This window comes from Gymnoscopelus microlampas, assembly GCF_963454915.1.
Source record: "Gymnoscopelus microlampas genome assembly, chromosome: 6".
Classification (NCBI taxonomy): Eukaryota; Metazoa; Chordata; class Actinopteri; order Myctophiformes; family Myctophidae; genus Gymnoscopelus; species Gymnoscopelus microlampas.
In genome coordinates, this window is record NC_139943.1 from 11,586,293 (window position 1) to 11,605,417 (window position 19,125).

General features: G+C 41.5%; 2 protein-coding genes across 2 annotated transcripts in view; one reads left to right on the forward strand and one right to left on the reverse strand.

Moving 5' to 3' along the window:
- Positions 1 to 19,125, forward strand: part of tubgcp6 (tubulin gamma complex component 6) — a 94,197-nt gene that overhangs the window by 25,119 nt on the left and 49,953 nt on the right. Inside the window, exons 11-14 of the mRNA XM_084060286.1 lie at positions 9,356 to 9,447; positions 15,605 to 15,744; positions 16,928 to 17,077; positions 18,852 to 18,933. Coding sequence (XP_083916412.1) covers positions 9,356 to 9,447; positions 15,605 to 15,744; positions 16,928 to 17,077; positions 18,852 to 18,933 — 464 coding nt within the window. The remainder of the gene's footprint in view (positions 1 to 9,355; positions 9,448 to 15,604; positions 15,745 to 16,927; positions 17,078 to 18,851; positions 18,934 to 19,125) is intronic.
- LOC311047859 (fMet-Leu-Phe receptor-like) lies at positions 603 to 1,817 on the reverse strand (the record flags this gene model as incomplete). The annotated part of the gene is made up of 1 exon (XM_084060808.1): positions 603 to 1,817. The coding sequence occupies one exon, from the start codon at positions 1,815 to 1,817 to the stop codon at positions 603 to 605; it is 1,215 nt and encodes a 404-aa protein (XP_083916934.1).

Genomic DNA, 19,125 nt, shown 5'->3' on the forward strand with positions numbered 1-19,125 from the left:
TTGGTTCTACGGTATATCACAGATTATATTCAGATTATATTCTTATCTATTTCTTAATTTCTTCATCCTGTTTGCCACTTCTGAGTGATCAGTCCTGTGGACATCTCCTGTGGCATAAGAGGTTATCATGACCCAATGCACGTCCAGTAACCAACTTTTCGTGTGTATGTATTGCAGTAACATCCTGTAATACAGGAAGTAATACAAGCTTTACACACACAGCATTATGCAGTAAAGTGATTTGATTCATTCTTCATTATTGTAAGCAAGGTTTATGAGCCCCGCTGTGCTAAACTCTTTCCTATAATAGGCCTAATGGAGACCTCATGTCACCTGCCCTGGGCTGGGATTTGGGGTAAAAAAAAAAAAAAAACAAATGCATCTTCCCCATTTCACATGGTTGTATTTTTACCTTTCTGCAAAGATGCACTATGGTTGGCTGTCATGCATATGACACACATATACGGTGCTAGAAGTTGCTCTGAGCTCCTCACTGTTCACCGACCACAGTTTGAACAACAAGACACTTCTCTGGCTGACAGGTATCTACAGTACTGTATGCATGTACCTTAATTGTTTTGTTATTTTAGGTTTTAGGACAATTATGGAGAATGTGACCACAACTGCTGTTTATCACAATAAAGAGATGGATCGGTCTGGTGGAAACGGCTCTTTAGACGATGACCATGAGCCCCTCGACTGGTGCTCCCTGGGTTTGTGGAAGTGTTGGTCTGAGGCAGCTCTTCACTGGTGCTCCCTGGGTTTGTGGAAGTGTTGGTCTGAGGCAGCTCTTCACTGGTGCTCCCTGGGTTTGTGGAAGTGTTGGTCTGAGGCAGCTCTTCAGTGAAGGCTTTCTCCAGCACCTTTAGGATAGAGCTGCGAAACACATCCTTGAAATCCTGACCCATGAACACGTACAGCAGCGGGTTCAGGCAGCTGTTGAAAAGTGCCAGGCCTAAGGCTAGGGGAAACCCGAAGGTGACCGCACGATCCAGTGTTTCACTGCGCCGCTCTGTCACCAGGTCATTCACAAACTCAATGAGATACACGATGTGATAGGGAGCCCAGCACAGGAAAAACACAGCGATAACAGTTGCTATGATTTTGAGGGGGCGACCTGATTGGCCGGCCATCGAGCGATTATTCCTGAGCCGGTAGATGATGACAGAATAGCAGGAGACGATGACGGTGAAAGGGACCACGAATCCCATGAAGAAGCCAATGATGATCATGACCCCATATAGAAGGTCTGACAACTGAATCGCTTCGGGTGTGCTGTAGTCACCGGTGGGTGAAAAGTGGTTGTAGCACCTGATGATGTCCTTATCATGATCAGAGGGCTGTGTGTCCAAAAAGACTAAATAAGGGGAGCCTAGAGCCAAGGCCAGCAACCAGACACCCAGAATCACCCAAGACGCCTTTCTGACGCTGCGGTGGTTCTGGGCCCACACTGGACGCACCACACATACACATCTGTCAACACTGATAACCATCAGGATGTAGATGCTGGCATACATGTTAATGTAGAAGATGGTAAAGTTCATTTTGCACATGAATGTTCCAAAAGGCCAGTGGCGGTTCAGAGCTGTGTATGTGATGTCCAGGGGCAGGATCGCTGTAACCAGGATGTCGGCCACGGCGAGGTTGAGGTACCAAACAGTGTTGACGGTTTTCTTCATTTTGAAGCCCGTCGCCCAGATGACGACACTGTTCCCCAACAAGCCGAGCACAAAGGCCAGGCTGACGATGACGAGGTTCACGATGTCGAGGGGCTCATGGTCATCGTCTAAAGAGCCGTTTCCATCAGACCGATCCATCTCTTTATTGTGATAAACAGCAGTTGTGGTCACATTCTCCATAATTGTCCTAAAACCTAAAATAACAAAACAATTAAGGTACATGCATAGATACCTGTTTCAAAGTGTTGAAGAGACGTCAGCCAGAGAAGTGTCTTGTTGTTCAAACTGTGGTCGGTGAACAATGAGGATCTCAGAGCAACTTCTAGCACCGTATACTGTATGTGTGTCATATGCATGACAGCCAACCATAGTGCACCTTTGCAGAAAGGTAAAAATACAAATGGGGAAGATGCATTTGTTTATTATTAAAAGCGAGCCCCACACCACGACCGAATGAAATAACATACTGAAAAACTGTCATAATTGAGTATGAACTTGACAATGGACAGTGCAGTGTAAAAGTGCTGTTTTCTAAAAGTTTAATCATGCAAACAAAACGTAATATCATTACATTTACATGTAGGTGCATGTCATATCATTGCTGTTGGGCAGAAACCTCCTATCTCCATGTTTTTAGCTTTGTTTTGTTTTTTGTAAATTAACGACCTACTTCGTCAGAGCGCATAAATTGCACGTTGTGAGCTTGTAGATCAACTATTTTCTTTTGAAAAATCTTAGAAGTAGAAGGGAAATTGTGTGTGTGTGTGTGTGTGTGTGTGTGTGTGTGTGTGTGTGTGTGTGTGTGTGTGTGTGTGTGTGTGTGTGTGTGTGTGTGTGTGTGTGTGTGTGTGTGTGTGTGTGTGTGTGTGTGTGTGTGTGTGTGTGTGTGCAGGCCCGGGTTAAGGCCCCTCAGGGCCGTTGAACTACACCAAATCAAAGGCCCCCCCTCAACATTAATCGGACAATATCGGGTACGGTCGCACGCGTGCGTGCGTTCGGTCCACCGCCAGCACGATCGGCGCTGACACAGGCACTGGGCACAGCCCTTCCAACTTCAGTCTATGCTATAACTACAGTGTCTATCATTTTATAAATTACATTTATTATTAAGGAGCTTGGTTACTTTATGGTTATTACAGTCGTAGGCTACAATACATATGGTTTTGAGATGGGTAAAATGGGTAAATGTTATAACAAAGGTTTCATATTTATTTTCTTATTCTTCATAAGAAATTCAACAGTCTCAATTTAAGTTTAGAATTGAGAAAACAATACTCAGCAGAGATGGGAAAAGAACTACTCACATTCTTTACTTAAGAGTACTCATTCAACTAATTACTCAATAAAAGTAAAACAAGTACAGGCTCTGAAATTGTGAAGAGTAAAAGAAAAAAGTATTTTTACCGGATGTTTCAGCCCAAAGCCAATGATGAAGTAATGTAATTTGAAGGCTATTAACTCTTTAACTGCCAGAGTATTTACACATCTACCCCCCTTCCCTGCCAGAGAATAACATTGCAAAAATAGGTAAAATGTTTTATTTTTTATTTTTTATTTTTTTCAAAAATCTCGTCAATCTCGTCGACGGCTGGCTGAGCCATGCAGAGAAAAACGAGAAATCTCGTCAATGGCAGGTAAAGAGTTAAACTTGAAAGATCCCCACCAAACACACATCTTATAACTGACCCAGGATTGGTTTCCAAACTGTGTTTTGACAATCATGCAAGTAGACCCACCTCTTGAAATCTACAGCAGTAGTTCTCAACCTTTTTTACACTGAGTAGGCCTACCACCTCAGAAAACATTATGGCTCACCAAGTACCACCATTATGACTGATGTTAAAATACAGTAGCGTAGACCTACTACCTAATTACCCCATCCTATTCAGCTATATGCACAGTACAAATGTATATGAGACATACACACACACACACACACACACACACACACACACACACACACACACACACACACACACACACACACACACACACACACACACACACACACACACACACACACACACACACACACACTTGATTGTATCTTGATTGTAAGATTAACTCACCGTGCTGCGGAGGTTCAAAGAGTTTAACGCACGGCACTTCCAAAGTGTGTACAATGTCAGACAGCATGTCATGACAGTTTGGTCAGTCACACTGGTTAACAGAAAGAAACTTCCTCTAAAAACGGAGGATTTCAAAATAAGAGCCGTTGTAATGATTAGTCAACAGTAGTTGATCCTGGTAAACCAGGAGTTCCATACCAGTGTCTTTACTTTCTATTGGAGGATGATATTATACAAACCTTTCTATTGGAGGATAGTACAGTCACACAAACCTTTCTATTGGAGGATAGTACAGTCATACAAACCTTTCTATTGGAGGGTAGTACAGTCACACAAACCTTTCTATTGGAGGATAATTCAGTCCTACAAAATCATGTTGAACCACTGTTAAAATGTAGCTGTATATATCGTTGTTGTCAGGCAAAAATCCCAATAGGGTGTCGTGTCACCGTAATAGGTTGTCATGACACCCTAATAGGGTGACCCTAGTGTGTCCATAATTATGTAGCCCCATTTGGAACCTCATCTCTCCGCTACCGCTCCGAGATGAGGTCCCACACAGCTTGAAACAAGCGTTTAAATCGCTTATTTAGTCAGCCTGTGGCCAGTCAGTCAACCCCCGTCCACTCTATTTGAAACTGTTACTGAATATACAATCTATAGCAGGGGTCTTCAACCTTTTCAGGCCAAGGACCCCCTAGCTGAGAGAGAGATGAAGCAGGGACCCCCTCTATATTGTATAAAATTGGGTTTCAGATTCAACTTTTTTTGTTTACTTGGTCTGCTCTTTTTTTCCCTCTACACCAAACACCTCTTTGCCAAAAATAGCAGATCTACAAGCTCGCAACGCCTCGCTCTTGTAGATCTGCTATTTTTGGCTAAAGTTCTCCTCAGAAAATGGATGCTAGGGTTCAAGTGGTTCAGGTAAAAATAAAAAATCATATCACACAAAGATTTGGCGGACCCCCTGTAGTAACTCTAAGGACCCCCTAGGGGTCCCGGACCCCCTGTTGAAGACCCCTGATCTATAGCAATCATTACTATCATATCGTTATTCAACACTTACTTTAACAAAGGAATATCACTTCCCTATCTTTAGCAAGACCTTGTGACTATAATATAGTAGTATATAGTATAATTACAGTAGTATAAAACTATATAACTATACTATAAAGCTATATTGTCCAACTTGACCATACTGTACAATACCAAATGCTCTAAAACCAGTTCACCCGTGATGCGAGCTTGTACATCTGCTATTTTTGTGCAGTATTTGAACATTGTCTTTATACTTTTGAATTTTTAAGACAAATGTTCTTTTCTGGGGGTCCCTGGCACAAAACATTTTCAGAAGGGGGTCCATATGGTAGCTCTGATTCATAGCCGTTAAGGAGTTCCCCTTAACACATTCACTGCCAGGGGTTTTTCTAAAACAGGCTGTACTGTAGCTTCTGCTAGCATCGTTTAACCCATTAATACCTGAAACGCATCTGTGTCACTTTAGATTAATTTGGCTATTTTTGAAAAATCGTGAAAATTATTTTTTAAATATTTTTTTCCAAAAAATGGTTAGGATTTAGATTTTTTTAGACACGGCCTCAGGTCTTAATGGGTTAAGCATTCTGACTAATACTTTAACCAGGAAGTGAATGGAGCAGTAAATCTTTGGATCGCGTTATCTCCTGGTTCTGTGTGGGAAAAAAAATCTTTTGAAATGACAGAGATCTCCGTCAATGGCAGTGAACGGGTGGATTTTAAATGATGGAGATCTCCGTCAATGGCAGTGAACGGGTGGATTTTAAATGATGGAGATACCCGTTCAATGGCAGTGAATGTGTTAACCTGTGCATCACTTTGGTCCACTACGGTCGTTTTTAAATGTGCTATATAAATTAAGTTTGATTTGATTTGATGTAGTTTCCATGAGAAGAGAGAGGATGAGGGGTAATAGCAGGACAGATTTAAATAAACCCTCTAGGCCTGTCCTGACTAAGGATTTATATAGTCGAATCTGATTGCCGACTAATTGCCAATAGTCGACTGGCAGTCGTCTAATGACACAAAAAAAACAACCTGCCAATTTCTCAAATCATGCAAAAAATATGTTATGCAATAGAGGAACATTCCATTTGGGCTGTAGGGGTGCTTATCTGATTTAACATATACTATTGCTTTCTCCCAATAAATCATGATGTATATGCTCTTTTTGGCAAACTATTAGTTAATTAATATAGCAAACTAGGCCAATCTCTTAGTCGAATAATTTATTTAAAAAATAAAATAAAAGAAACACTTTCGACTAAGATATTGGCAGTCGACTCAGACACCCCTCGACTAATTAGTCGACTATTCGACTAATAGAGGTCAGGCCTAAAACCTCCACACGATAGAAACAGGATAGATGATCAAAGATATACAGATATTGTACGTACTAGCAGGTATGTGAATTATGTTTAGAACGTCAGCATCGTTATGCAGGTGACGTGTTGTTCTTTTAGGATAAATAGCATCAGGAGTGTACATGTTCTTTTAGAAACATTAACATCATAATGCAGTTGTGTACATAACATGCAGCGATAATGCGCTTTTAAAGCCTTCAGTTCTTAAAGAGCATTGAGGTTTAACCTCGTTTGCAATGCTGTCAAGATTACACACGCACACAAATCAACAATTAAGACACATGCAGATATAAATCACAGAAACACGGACAACTAGTCAAGTTAAAAAGAGTTACATATTGAGGTTTAAACCATTGAGACCTGAAGCCGATTCTACATGTCTCTTAAATCTCAACAGTTTTCTCAAAAATGTATGTTTCTATATGAGTGGTGCTCAATCTTTATCATGTCAAGGACCCCCAAAATTATATGTATTTGGCCGCGGACTCCCATCAAAATATGTTGTTCCAGGGACCCCCACAGAAGCAACGATTTGAGTTAAAAATGTTCGCTCTAAAAATATATATATTAAAAAATTTGCACACAATTTCACGATTTTTCAAAAATAGCAGATCTACAAGCTCGTAGCGCGGCACTCGGTGCCGCGCTATGAGCTTGTATATCTGCTATTTTTGAATAGCCAAAGTGTAAAATAATGCTTTTTAGCTCAAATCTAAAAATGACACAGTTCCAGGTCTCAATGGGTTAAAGAAGAAGCTGCAGGTACAGTGTTCTATAATAGACCAATTTGTGCCTGCCAGTTCTGCTCTGTCTCTGCACAATTACACTCTGTCTAGGGATCTAGCAGTCATCATTATGGCATTTCAGTGATTCTTTCTCCTACTTTTTAATTACAAGTAAGCCCAGTCTGACGATATGCATTAGCCCACGGACAGTCGGACACCTATTTGATTGATTTTTTTATAAGTCTGGGACCCCAATCTACTGTAAAAATCCTCTGTGTTAATTGAACTCTTGACAGTGTTCAAATGGAACCACCTTTTGTACACATGTCACAGTTACAAAAGAAGATAATACCGTCTCTGACGGGTGTGTCCAAAACTGTTACTTTTCACTATTTAACTCTCTGCCTAAGAATTAAGCTATTGCCTGCCAAAAATAAATAAATAAATCAAAAACAAAATGATTCTTTATTTTTTAGTTTTTTCCGTTTTTCCGTTCTTCACAAAGAACCAGGAGATAACATTTTCCAAAAAGTTGCTGCTCCATTCACTTCAATGTTAAAAAATAAACAGAGAAATAAATAACACATTTCCTATGTTTTACCGTGTAAACTGCTGGCAGAGGCTGCAAACTGTTTTAGAAAACCCCTGGCAGTTTAAGAGTTAAATTCAAACGCCTCAAAAGTAGCAGATCCACAAGCTCGAAACGCGTCGCTTCGCGCTTGTGTGGATCTGCTACTTTTGATCATACCACAACATGTGACGCTGTAGTATGATCAAGTAGGGGAGTTAATTTACGGAAAAACACAAGTTAAGAATATGGAGATGGAGGTTTCTGCCCGACAGCAGCAGGTGGTGTGTGTAATTTTTTTTTCAATTCAATTTTATTAAAGTGTCAAATCACAACAAGTTGTCTCAAGACACTTTACATGTAGAGAAGAGACCCGACAATCCCACCCTGAGCAAGCAATTTTTGCGACAGTGGCAACGGAAAACTCCCTCTTAGCTGGAAGAAACGTCAGGCAGACCCTAGGTTCTAGGGTGGCGGCCTTCTGCCTCGACCGTGTCGGGGGAAAGAGGAGAGAGAGGGAGAGACAGAGGAGAGAGAGAAAGAGATACAGAGACAGAGGAGAGACAGAAAGAGATACAGTGCAGGGGTCTTCAACGTTTTCAGGCCAAGGACCCCCTAGCTGAGAGAGAGATGAAACAGGGACCCCCTACTCTATATCTAACTATATAAATGGCGAGCGACTTCCGCACCCTCGGTGGCGACACCCCACAGCTCTGTTATCGAATAAACAACGCACCGCCAGACCACATGTCGCCAACTGACTCGCCACGGCGGCCGCGCTGAATTTACGCGTCGCGTAGGGGACATCTCATTGCTCACTACACCTTTTCCACCGCGCAACATCATTAATTCTACTCACCAAATGTCGGACAAAACGGAAGGGGAGGCAGCTTCGTACCATTTACCGTGCACACCACCGACACCGCACGGCGACGGGTTTCGCCGAAACAACACGAGCGGCCGCCATTGCACTCTGCCCATGTCCTCCACAACACCACACACACAGCTCCTTTGCTTCAACCCCCCCCCCCCCTTCTTACGTACCTCCTTTGTTCCACCCAGGCCGTTACTTTCACTTCACTCATGTCTCGATCACAATATGTCCGTCCTTCACGTGCCATGTTCATCCCAAACACAAAAACAAACAGCCACGGCCACAGAACAGCACGCTGCCCAGGGTAATCTGGTAAACAAACCTGCCTAGGTTCATGACACCACAGGACTCGACAGTGATGTCATCATTATGCAACCCGGAAGTAGAAATACCAAGGATAGGTCAGTGATGTCAGTCGGGTTGCCAAGTTTGCTGCCAGGTTTTAAAAAACAAGCGACAGAAACAAGCAAACCGTGCATGAAAAAAAAAAAAACTGCCGAAGGGGTCCGCCATGTTCCAGGGGGGTCCCCGGGGGTCCCAACACTCACAGGGGTCGGCGGACCACCAGGGGGTCCGCGGACCACCAAAGTAGCAATCACTATTAACATTTTTTCCAATTTTTTTTTTTTTTTTTTTCTTTTGGACACTTCTACTCCGGCAATTTGGGTACCCCAATATACACGCACCCACGCTGGGCCCCGTGCGCGGCTGGGGTTGAGGGGGGCGTAGCCCCCCGAAACTCTAGTTGTATAAAATTGTGTTTCAGATTTGTTTTACTTAGTCTGCTGTTTTTTCCCTCTACACCTATAGCTGCGAGGCGTTGAGAGCTTGTAGATCTGCTATTTTCGGCTAATGTTCCCCTCGGAAAAGGAATTTTAGGGTTCAAGTGGTTAATGTAAAAAAAACTAAATCCTATCACACAAAGATTTGGCGGACCCCCTATAGTAGCTCTGAGGACCCCCTAGGGGTCCCGGACCCCCTGTTGAAGACCCCTGGTTATGAAGTTTAACTTTTTACCTTTCCCTTTTCTGTCACTGGTAGATTTGTCTATGACTGGGTGTACAGCGGTGTGTTCCGTGACGTGTACGGTGAATTCATGATCCAAGTCAACGAGGACTACCTCAGTATCAGAGGTAAGCGCACGCACACACACACACACACACACACACACACACACGCACACACACACACACACACACACACACACACACACACACACACATAGTGTTACTTAAATAAAAGTATCAATACTGCAATGTAGGATTACTCAGTTACAAATAAAAATCCAGAATTTAAAATGTACTTGAGTAAAAGTACAAAGGTATTGTTGTCAAAATGTACGTAAACTACCAAAAGTAAAAGTACTCATTATGCAAGAATGTCCCATTCCACAGGTTTCAAATGTCAAAAAATATTTTGAAAATAGCAGATCTACAAGCTCACAATGCGACGCGTTGTGAGCTTGTAGGTCTAAAAAGCCTAAATAGGGCTGAAGTGGTTAATGTATGTTTTGTAATAATAATCATAATTTACAAAGTAACTAGTAACTAAAGCTTTCTAATAATTGTAGTGGAGTAAAAAGTGCAATATTTTACTACACTAAATGTACTTAGTTACTTTCCACCACTGACACACGCTCTCACACACACACACACACACACACACACACACACACACACACACACACACACACACACACACACACACACACACACACACACACACACACACACACACCCCCCACAGCCACATCACAGATTGCTGTGAATAGGCAGTAATTGCACAGGTCTTAGCCTTGTAAAAATAATGACAGTCTATGGAAATTGAGAGCCTCTCAGACAAGCTGTCAGGCAGAAAAAACGTAGCCGTTTCATTTAATTACGGCCCTTCTAGCTTTAGTTGGACTTTGTCCTTGTAAACTGTAGCGGCTGCACCCCGAAACTCATCATTGGACGATAATATATCAGTGAGGTTTGCGGGGGGTGAGTGAGGGGACTGCCCTCACGCTAAGCTGTTTGCAGGCACAAATTAACCCATTTAGACCGGGAACGCATCTGTGTCATTTTTGGATTTCTTTGGCTATTCAAAAATAGCAGATCTACAAGCTCATAGCGTGGCGCCGCGCTATGAGCTTGTAGTTCTGTTATTTTTGAAAAATAGTGTTTTTTTTTGGGGGACAAATATTTGAATACATATATTTTTGAAAGCTATTTCTTTTTGACTTAAATGCTTCTGGGGGGTCCCTGGAACAACATATTTTGAGATAGGGCGGCCAAATACATATCATTTTGGGGGTCCTTGACATGAAAAAGTTTGAGAACCACTGACATACAGTAGCAACATATGTTTTTTTCAAAAAACTGTTAGGATTTAGAAGACATTTGTAGAATCCCCAGAAGCAAAGAAATGTTCGCTTTAAAAAAGATATATATTCAGAAGATTTGCACACATTTTCACGATCTTTCAAAAATAGCAGATCTACAAGCTCATAGCACGGCACTCGGTGCCGCGTTATGAGCTTGTATATCTGCTATTTTTGAATAGCCAACGACATCTAAAAATTACACACAGATGCGTTCCCGGTCTTAACGGGTTAACAAATAATTGATGGTGTGCACGTTGCGGTTGTTTCTCTCGCTGAAATTATGTTTCTTTGCTTTTGTTTTCACTCTCCACTCTCGAGCCGTTTCCCCTTGTTGGTGATTTCTAAAATAAATTAGTTTCCGCTGATAATTGCTCACGGTGAAAAAAAGAAAAAACTTTTCTCTGGCTGCGGTAGACTTGGATTTCTTTTTTTTCTCTTTTTTTTCCCCCGGACTAATTAATGACTTGAGACTTCAAAGTGGAGAAAAGGGGAGAGTTGGGGCTGGGCTCACAGGGCTTAAAAACACAGACAAACTCTTCATTCTCCCTCAGCGATTTGTTCAGTTTACCCAGGCCTTTGTGGTTTCGTTTTTACCCGTTTCAGCCTGGCCATGCAAAGTATGTCTGGTATTTAGAATTAATGTCCGTAGTGTGAGGACGGGAACATAGGTATATTTTTTACCTGCATGTTACGTGCCTTTTAAATGCACCTATGCATTTTCAGTGCATGCAATATACAGTAGCTAGAATGTGTCCTGTAAATCAATCAAAACCGAGATTTGTGTCCATCAAAAAGGCAAACTGTGGCACAAACAACAACATACACCCTCGCTCAGGTGACCCAGCCGGGGTTGATCAAGCCCCAACTTACATCTCAGGTAACCCACGGTCAGTCCTCTTAGGGAAAGACAGGGCCACTCAGTCCGTTTCTCCGGAACTACTCTGCCTGAACACGGGGAGGCTCTGGCACGTGGAGGGCAGGGACGTCACGGGCTCTCAGAAGGTGGGGGGGATGGACTATACCCCTCATTTTACACTTTGGCTATTCAAAAATAGCAGATATACAAGCTCATAGCGCGGCACCGAGTGCCGCGCTAGAGCTTGTAGATCTGCTATTTTTGAAAAATCCTGAAAAACATTTGTAACTGTCAAATGTAAACAAATTTTGTATTTTCAAAATTTTTCGTTTTTTGGGCGGATTTTTTTTTTTTTTTTTTTTTGTTACTTTATTTCGGTTTTAGGGTTAGGGTTAGGTTATTTAATTCTTATTTTTGCCTGATTTTACCGATTTATTATAAAAAAAAATGTTTATTTTTTGTTTGTCTTTTAAAGTGGGGGGTATCACGGATAATCACGGATCTGTGAGAGTGAGGGTGTCGCGTCGTACGCAGAGTGAATGGCCGTGACGCCCCTGGTGGAGGGACTAGGCTCTGCGGGTGGCCTCCTGGCCGGGCTCCTCCTTCGTCTCACCAGGTCCATGACCTGAGCGCTGTACCAAATCCGCTGCACCAGATCCGCTGCACCGCCCCGATCCAAACATTTCCTTCTGGCGTGATGGTTCCTTGGGCCGATACCACTAGACTGGGCCCCTGGTGTCCCAATTTTTTGACATGTCATATAGATTAGTAACAAGCTTATACAACGTGTTAGATATCTCTGCCTCTCAGGAATTTACTAAAACAAACAAAAAGTGGAGTTAGGAGGTTTTGTTCATCATTGATAAGAACAGCTGAATGGACCTCAGGCTCCAAGCTCACAATGAGGCTGGAGGTCAAAAGGGGGTGGAGCCTGGAGTCAGCAAAACCAGCTAACTCCACCCCCCTTTGGTGGACTTAGCTGGTTTAGCAGAAAGTTTGAGGATCCAATGGAGTTAGCTGGTTTTGTCAGAAGCGCTTTTTAATACTTTTCATTGGTTCAATATTTTTTTAAATCAACACACATACGTAAAGGGTGTTCAAAAAAATACAAAAGCGGAAACATTTAGTTCGCTGGTTTCTGCCGAACAGCAACGATATGCTATTTTTTAAACATTTTCCAAAATATTTTTTTATTTTATTTTTTTATTTATTCTAATCTGTCCAAAATTTGGACACCAGGGGTTAACCCTTTAAGACCTGAAGCCGATTCTACATGTCTCCTAAAACTCAACAGTATTCTGAAAAACGTATGTTTCTATATCAGTGGTGCTCAATCTTTTTCATGTCAAGGACCCCCAAAATTATATGTATTTGCCCGCGGACCCCCATCAAAATATCTTGTTCCAGGGACCCCCCAGAAGCAAAGATTTGAGTTAAAAATGTTCGCTTTAAAAATATATATATTCAAAGATTTGCACACATTTTCACGATTTTTCAAAAATAGCAGATCTACAAGCGCGTAGCGCGGCACTTGGTGCCGCGCTATGAGCTTGTAGATCTGCTATTTTTGAATAGCCCAAAGTGTAATATAAATAATGCTTTTTAGCTCAAATCTAAAAATGACACATTTCCAGGTCTTAATGGGCTAAAAACATGGCCTGTGAATGTGACACCGTTCCCGTTGTAAAACATTGTACATCACACAACAGCGACCGACCACCACCTTCAAGGTCAACGCGTCACCTCATCTCTGTCTGGCTTAGAGGTTCATTTGCCCCATCGGCTACACCTCATCAACTCCTGCAGTGAACCTGGGCGCTCCTCGCTCTCTCGCTCTTCTTTTTTTTCCGTTGGAGGACACTCAAATGTCATCGTTCTCCTCCAAGACCGTCGCCAGTGAAGTAATCAGCGGCTAAGCTTTCTTGGCTAAAGCTGCGGGCTTTTCAGTAAAAGAGCTCTGTGGAAGCCCCCCCCCCTCCTGTGCGTTCACGTCCCCTCTGTGCTTTTTTGCTTAGGATCACTGAGCTAAGTGTTTAACAATTTCCAAACTGCTGATTCAAGCCACAGAGCTTTGCAATAATACCACACGAGTCATATAGAGGTGTGCATTGGCACTGCCCTCACCATTCAATTTGATTGCGATTCACCAGTTTTCGATTCGACGATGCATCGCCCAACAGTATTCTGAAAAACGTATGTTTCTATGTCAGTGGTGCTCAAACTTTTTCAGGTCAAGGAGCCCCAAAATTATATGTATTTGGCCGCGGACCCCCATCTCAAAATATGTTGTTCCAGGGACCCCCCAGAAGCAAAGATTTGAGTTAAAAATGTTCGCTTTAAAATAATATAAAGATATTAATTTGCACACATTTTCTCGTTTTAAAAAAAATAGCCAAAGTGTAAAATAATGCTTTTTAGCTCAAATGAAAAAGTGACACAGATGCGTTTCAGGTCTCAATGGGTTTAATCGAGATGCGGACATGGCCGATTAATCTATGAATCGATTATTTTTGACACCGCTAGAGTCATACTAATAAGGGAAACTTTCAAACCTGCCAATGCAGTGTTCATTTCGTCTAAAACAGGGGTCTTCAACCTTTTCAGGCCAAGGACCCCCTAGCTGAGAGAGAGATAAAGCAGGGACCCCCTCTATATTGTATGAAATTTGTGTTTCAGATTATTATTTTTTTAACTTAGTCTGCCATTTTTTCCCTCTACACCTATAGCCTCTTTGCCAAAAATATCCGATCTACAAGCTCACAACGCCTCACAGCGCGAGGCGTTGTGAGCTTGTAGATCTGCTATTTTTGGCTAAAGTTCTCCTCAGAAAAGGGGATGCTAGGGTTCAAGTGGTTACGGTAAAGAAAATAAATATCACACAAAGATTTGGCGGACCCCCTGTAGTAGCTCTGAGGACCCCCTAGGGGTCCCGGACCCCCTGTTGAAGACCCCTGGTCTAAAATGAACACTGTACCAATGAGAGAAGAGTACTGCTCCTGTAGTCAAGGTCCACTTTATTTGTCATTTATATTCTTTTTGCACATGAAACGAAAATCATACTCGTGACCACAATAAAATAACAGTAAAATACAAAAATAAGCATAAAATCCTAAAGTGCAGTGAATTTAAATAATAATAATAATAATGATAATGATGTTGTTCATATGCATGAATATATGTTATATAATCACGTTGAATGGACAACAAAAGTGGCTCAAAGTATTAGTGATGGATCATCTTTTAAATAAACAAAACCGATAGAAGGATAGCATTAGAATTAGCACCAGCAAGGGCAGAGAAACGCTGATTATGTAACTAACACATCCAATGTCTGCTGGCCAGTTATTCACCAAACACAAAGCCAGCACAATATAACACTCATCAGTGGTGGGAAAAAGTATTCATATAGAATATAGATTTGCTCCATGTGGATTTTAATATATCAAGCTTTTAAGTACTGTAGTTTTACATGTAGTTAGTGTTTTTATAGTGACATGTATTGTGACTGTATGTTGTCTTTTAACCCATTAATACCTGGAACGCATCTGTGTCACTTTAGATTTCTTTGGCTATTCAAAAATAGCAGATCTACAAGCTTGTAGCGCGGCACTCGGTGCCGCGCTACAAGCTTGTAGATTTTTTGAAAAACCTGTGAAAAAAAATTGTTTTATATTTTTTCCCGATTCTTTTTTTTTTTTAGGATTTAGAATTTTTTAGACGCGGCCTCAGGTTTTAATGGGTTAACCACTGCACAAACGAAGTTCCGAAAGGAAGATGAAGTAGTTTACATTCATATAAATTGATATATTGTATGTACATAATGTCATTCATTCACAGAGGCAGTGCCGAAATCTAGGGCCAGCCAGCCTCTTAAAGCTCATTATTTTATTTGATCATTTTCTATTTTTATTCTTATTTATCTTGGGTTTTCTCCTGTGTTTTTCATTCTCACAGTCACTTGCTGTTGCTGCTCTTGACACCTGAAATCTCCCTCCGGGGATCGATATAATGTTTTATTTAATCTGATCTTATCTCATAAGCTTATTATCCCTGGTATATTTTTCCGCAGACAAGCACTTCTGGGTGCAAGGCTACACCTTAATCTCCAAGGATGTGGAGGACTGCGTCCCCGTGTTCCTGAGACACATTGCCAACGACGTGTACGTCTGTGGCAAGACCATCAACCTCCTCAAGATCTGCTGCCCACAGGTTGCTTTAACACTTAGCCTGCCCTAATTATTTCAGATTTTTTGCTGTTGTCTGCCAGAGATTTTTCATTGAAATTAAAAAAGTACTCAGGAGCCGAGATACAGAATTTTTAAGTTTTTAGTTAACAAGGATGTGGATAGGAGTCTAGATCTTTGAAAAATCATATCTCCTTGGTCTTTAGGTCAAATTGAATAAAAAAATAAAATAAAAAAAAAAAATCAATTTTTTCAATAGAATGCATTTATGCGATCTTGGCGGCCAAGTGCGCTATTTAATAGATCGCATTTATGCGTGATTGGCAGAAATTGAGTTAATAAGTTGCTTAGACAGACAGGCAGACAGACAGACAGACAGACAGACAGAGAGACAGAGAGAGAGACAGACAGACAGACAGACAGATATTACAAATTGCTTCAACCTCAAGTGACACTCATCCAATGGTGGAAAAAGTACTAACTTTAAAGTTAAAGTATCAATACTGCAATGTAGAACTACTCCGGTGTACAAAATTTACTTGAGTAAAAGTACAATAGTATTGGTATCAAAATATACTGAAAGTACCAAAAGTGAAAGTACTCATTATGCAGAATGTCCCATTTCAAATATTTTGAAAATTGCCAATCTACAAGCTCACAATGAGCTCGTAGATCAGCTATTTTCAAACAGACAAGTTTAAATGCAGTGGTTGATGTAGGTTTTGTAATAATAATTCAAATCTACAAAGTAACGTGTAATTAATGTTGCCTTCTGTCTAAAATATGAAGGGCATTTTAAAAACAATAGCCCCCCCCTATGTTTTTAATTTTAGACAGAAGTTTATAAAGTCAAACCTTTCAACATAGAAGGTCGAAACGTTGCAAAAATAAAAAGTGAGTTTCTTGGAGCTTGAGAACAGTGTACGGACTTCCTTCTTCTTGATTCTTCCTTGATGTCCAGCACCTGGCCTAAATACAGGCGTGGGATGTGCACACAACCTTCTCTTTGAAAAATGTAAAGTCAACATTTAAAATCAACTCATTTGAAAGTCAGTTTTTCCTCTTTCAAATTTTTTTCTGAGCTTTTTGATTTAATAATTTTTACACTTTGCCCTGACATTGACAGAAAGCCCAACCTCTTATCTCCTGTCTGCACCTCCTAGTCTAATGAGCTGACATCCCTGTTTAACCGTGTTCTCCCCACACAGCATTACATCTGCGGGTCGGAGCTGCCGGTGCCGCGCATCGCCGTCACCTTCTCCCTGCAGGAGGTGGAGGAGATCGAGAGGGACTGCGCCGTGTACCGCGGCCGCATGGAGAGAATCGCCAAGCACAGCGCCATCAGCAGGGAGGAGCAGGTATTGTGACTGATACTGATTTTAAAGAAGGAACAAAAGTGTGTGTATGTGTAATGTATATGTGTAATTTATCATAGATGACTGACTTCACAGGCTGGCCACCAGTGGTGGAAAAGTATCAATACTGCAATGTAGAAATACTCTGTTAGTTGTAAGTAAGTAATAGTCCAGAATTCAAAATTTAACTTGAGTAAAAGTACAAAAGTATTGGTTTCAAAAATTCACTTAAAGTACATACACAAAAGTAGAAAGTACTCATTAGGCAGAATGTCCTGTTTCACTAGTTTTCGAATGTATAAAAATCTTTTGAAAATAGCAGATCTACAAGCTCACAATGCGTCGCACAAGCTCACAATGCGTCGCAGTGCGACGCATTGTGAGCTTATAGATCGGCTATTTTCAAATGGCCGAAATGTGTAGGGGCTGAAGTGGGTAATGTATGCTTTGTAATAATAATCAAAACCTACAAAGTAACTAGTAACTAAAGTTTTCTAATAATTGTAGTGGAGTAAAAAGTATAATATTTGCCTCTGAGATGTAGTGGAGTAGAAGTAAAAGTACTGCAAATTGGAAATACTCCAGTAAAGTAAAAATGCCTCAAAACGACAGTACAGTACAGTACAGTACTTGAGTAAAACACCACTGCTGGCCACCAAGATCCACACTCATGCCATTCCCATGTGGATCGCAAGAGCCACATTAATGATTAATTCTCAATGAATTACTATTAGTTTCTTCATGTATGACATATTGACTGGAGTGGCAGTTATGTATTCTGCATTCTGTAGAAGAGTAGAAGTGGAGTCACCTTGAATGTATGCAATATGTATGTGTTTGAAATTCAACCCAATGCTTGTCTTTAACGTGACTTTAACAATGGAATGCGTCTGCGTGTGGAAAAAAAGACACAAACTTTATTGCAATAATTTGATAAATGAGTGTGACACTTTTTGCGCCTCAAGTACGGAGAACTTCAGCAGCAGGCCATTAGACTGATACATTGCCATCATCTTAACCCATTAAGACCGGGAACGCATCTAGTGTAACCACTTTAACCATTATTTTTATACTTTGGCCCTTTCAAAAATAGCAGATATACAAGCTCATAGCACCTTGTAGATCTGCTATTTTTGAAAAATCGTGAAAATTTGTGCAAATCATTGAATATATATATGTATATCTTTTTAAAGCGAACATTTCTGGGGGGGTCCCTGGAACAACATATTTTGAGATGGGGGTCCGAGGCCAAATACATTTTTGGGTGGTCCTTGGCATGAAAAAAGTGAAAAGAGAACCACTGATCATAGCAACATACATTTTTTTTGTTAAACTGTTAGGATTTAGAAGAGATTTGTAGAATCCCCAGAAGCAGAGATTTGAGTTAAAAATATTCGCTTTAAAAAATATAAATTCAAAGATTTGCAAAAAGTTTCATGGTTTTTCCCAAAAAATTGCAGATCTACAAGCTCATAGCGCGGCACAGTGCCGCGCTATGAGCTTGTATATCTGCTATTTTTGAATAGCCAAAGAAATTTAAAAAATGACACACAGATGCGTTCCCGGTCTTAACGGGTTAACTGTGTGGCGGCACCGTATTCTGCGGGTCTATATTCTGTGCCGCGGCTAACGCGACTCGCTGATAGACTGGTGGAGCGGGGGTGGCGGAGGAGGAGGCGAGAGGAGGAGGAGGAGGAGGAGGAGGAGGAGGTAAGCCAGAGGGCAGGCCAATAGATCTTTGTTAATGATGCCTCCTCCCTGCCTGTCTCTCTGTTAGGCCCTGCGCACGGAGCAGGCACGCCAGGAGCTGATCAATCAGGTCAGAGAGTCGGCAGCCAAGACCCTGGAGAGCATCCGTGGTGAGTGATACGAGCACGTGCCTCGCATTATCACACACACACACACACACACACACACACACACACACACACACACACACACACACACACACACACACACATGCACTGCACTCGCTCAACCGCAGATGTGGGGGCGCAATCACACGCGCACGCACGCACACAGGCACCCACGAACGCATGCTCCACCGTCTC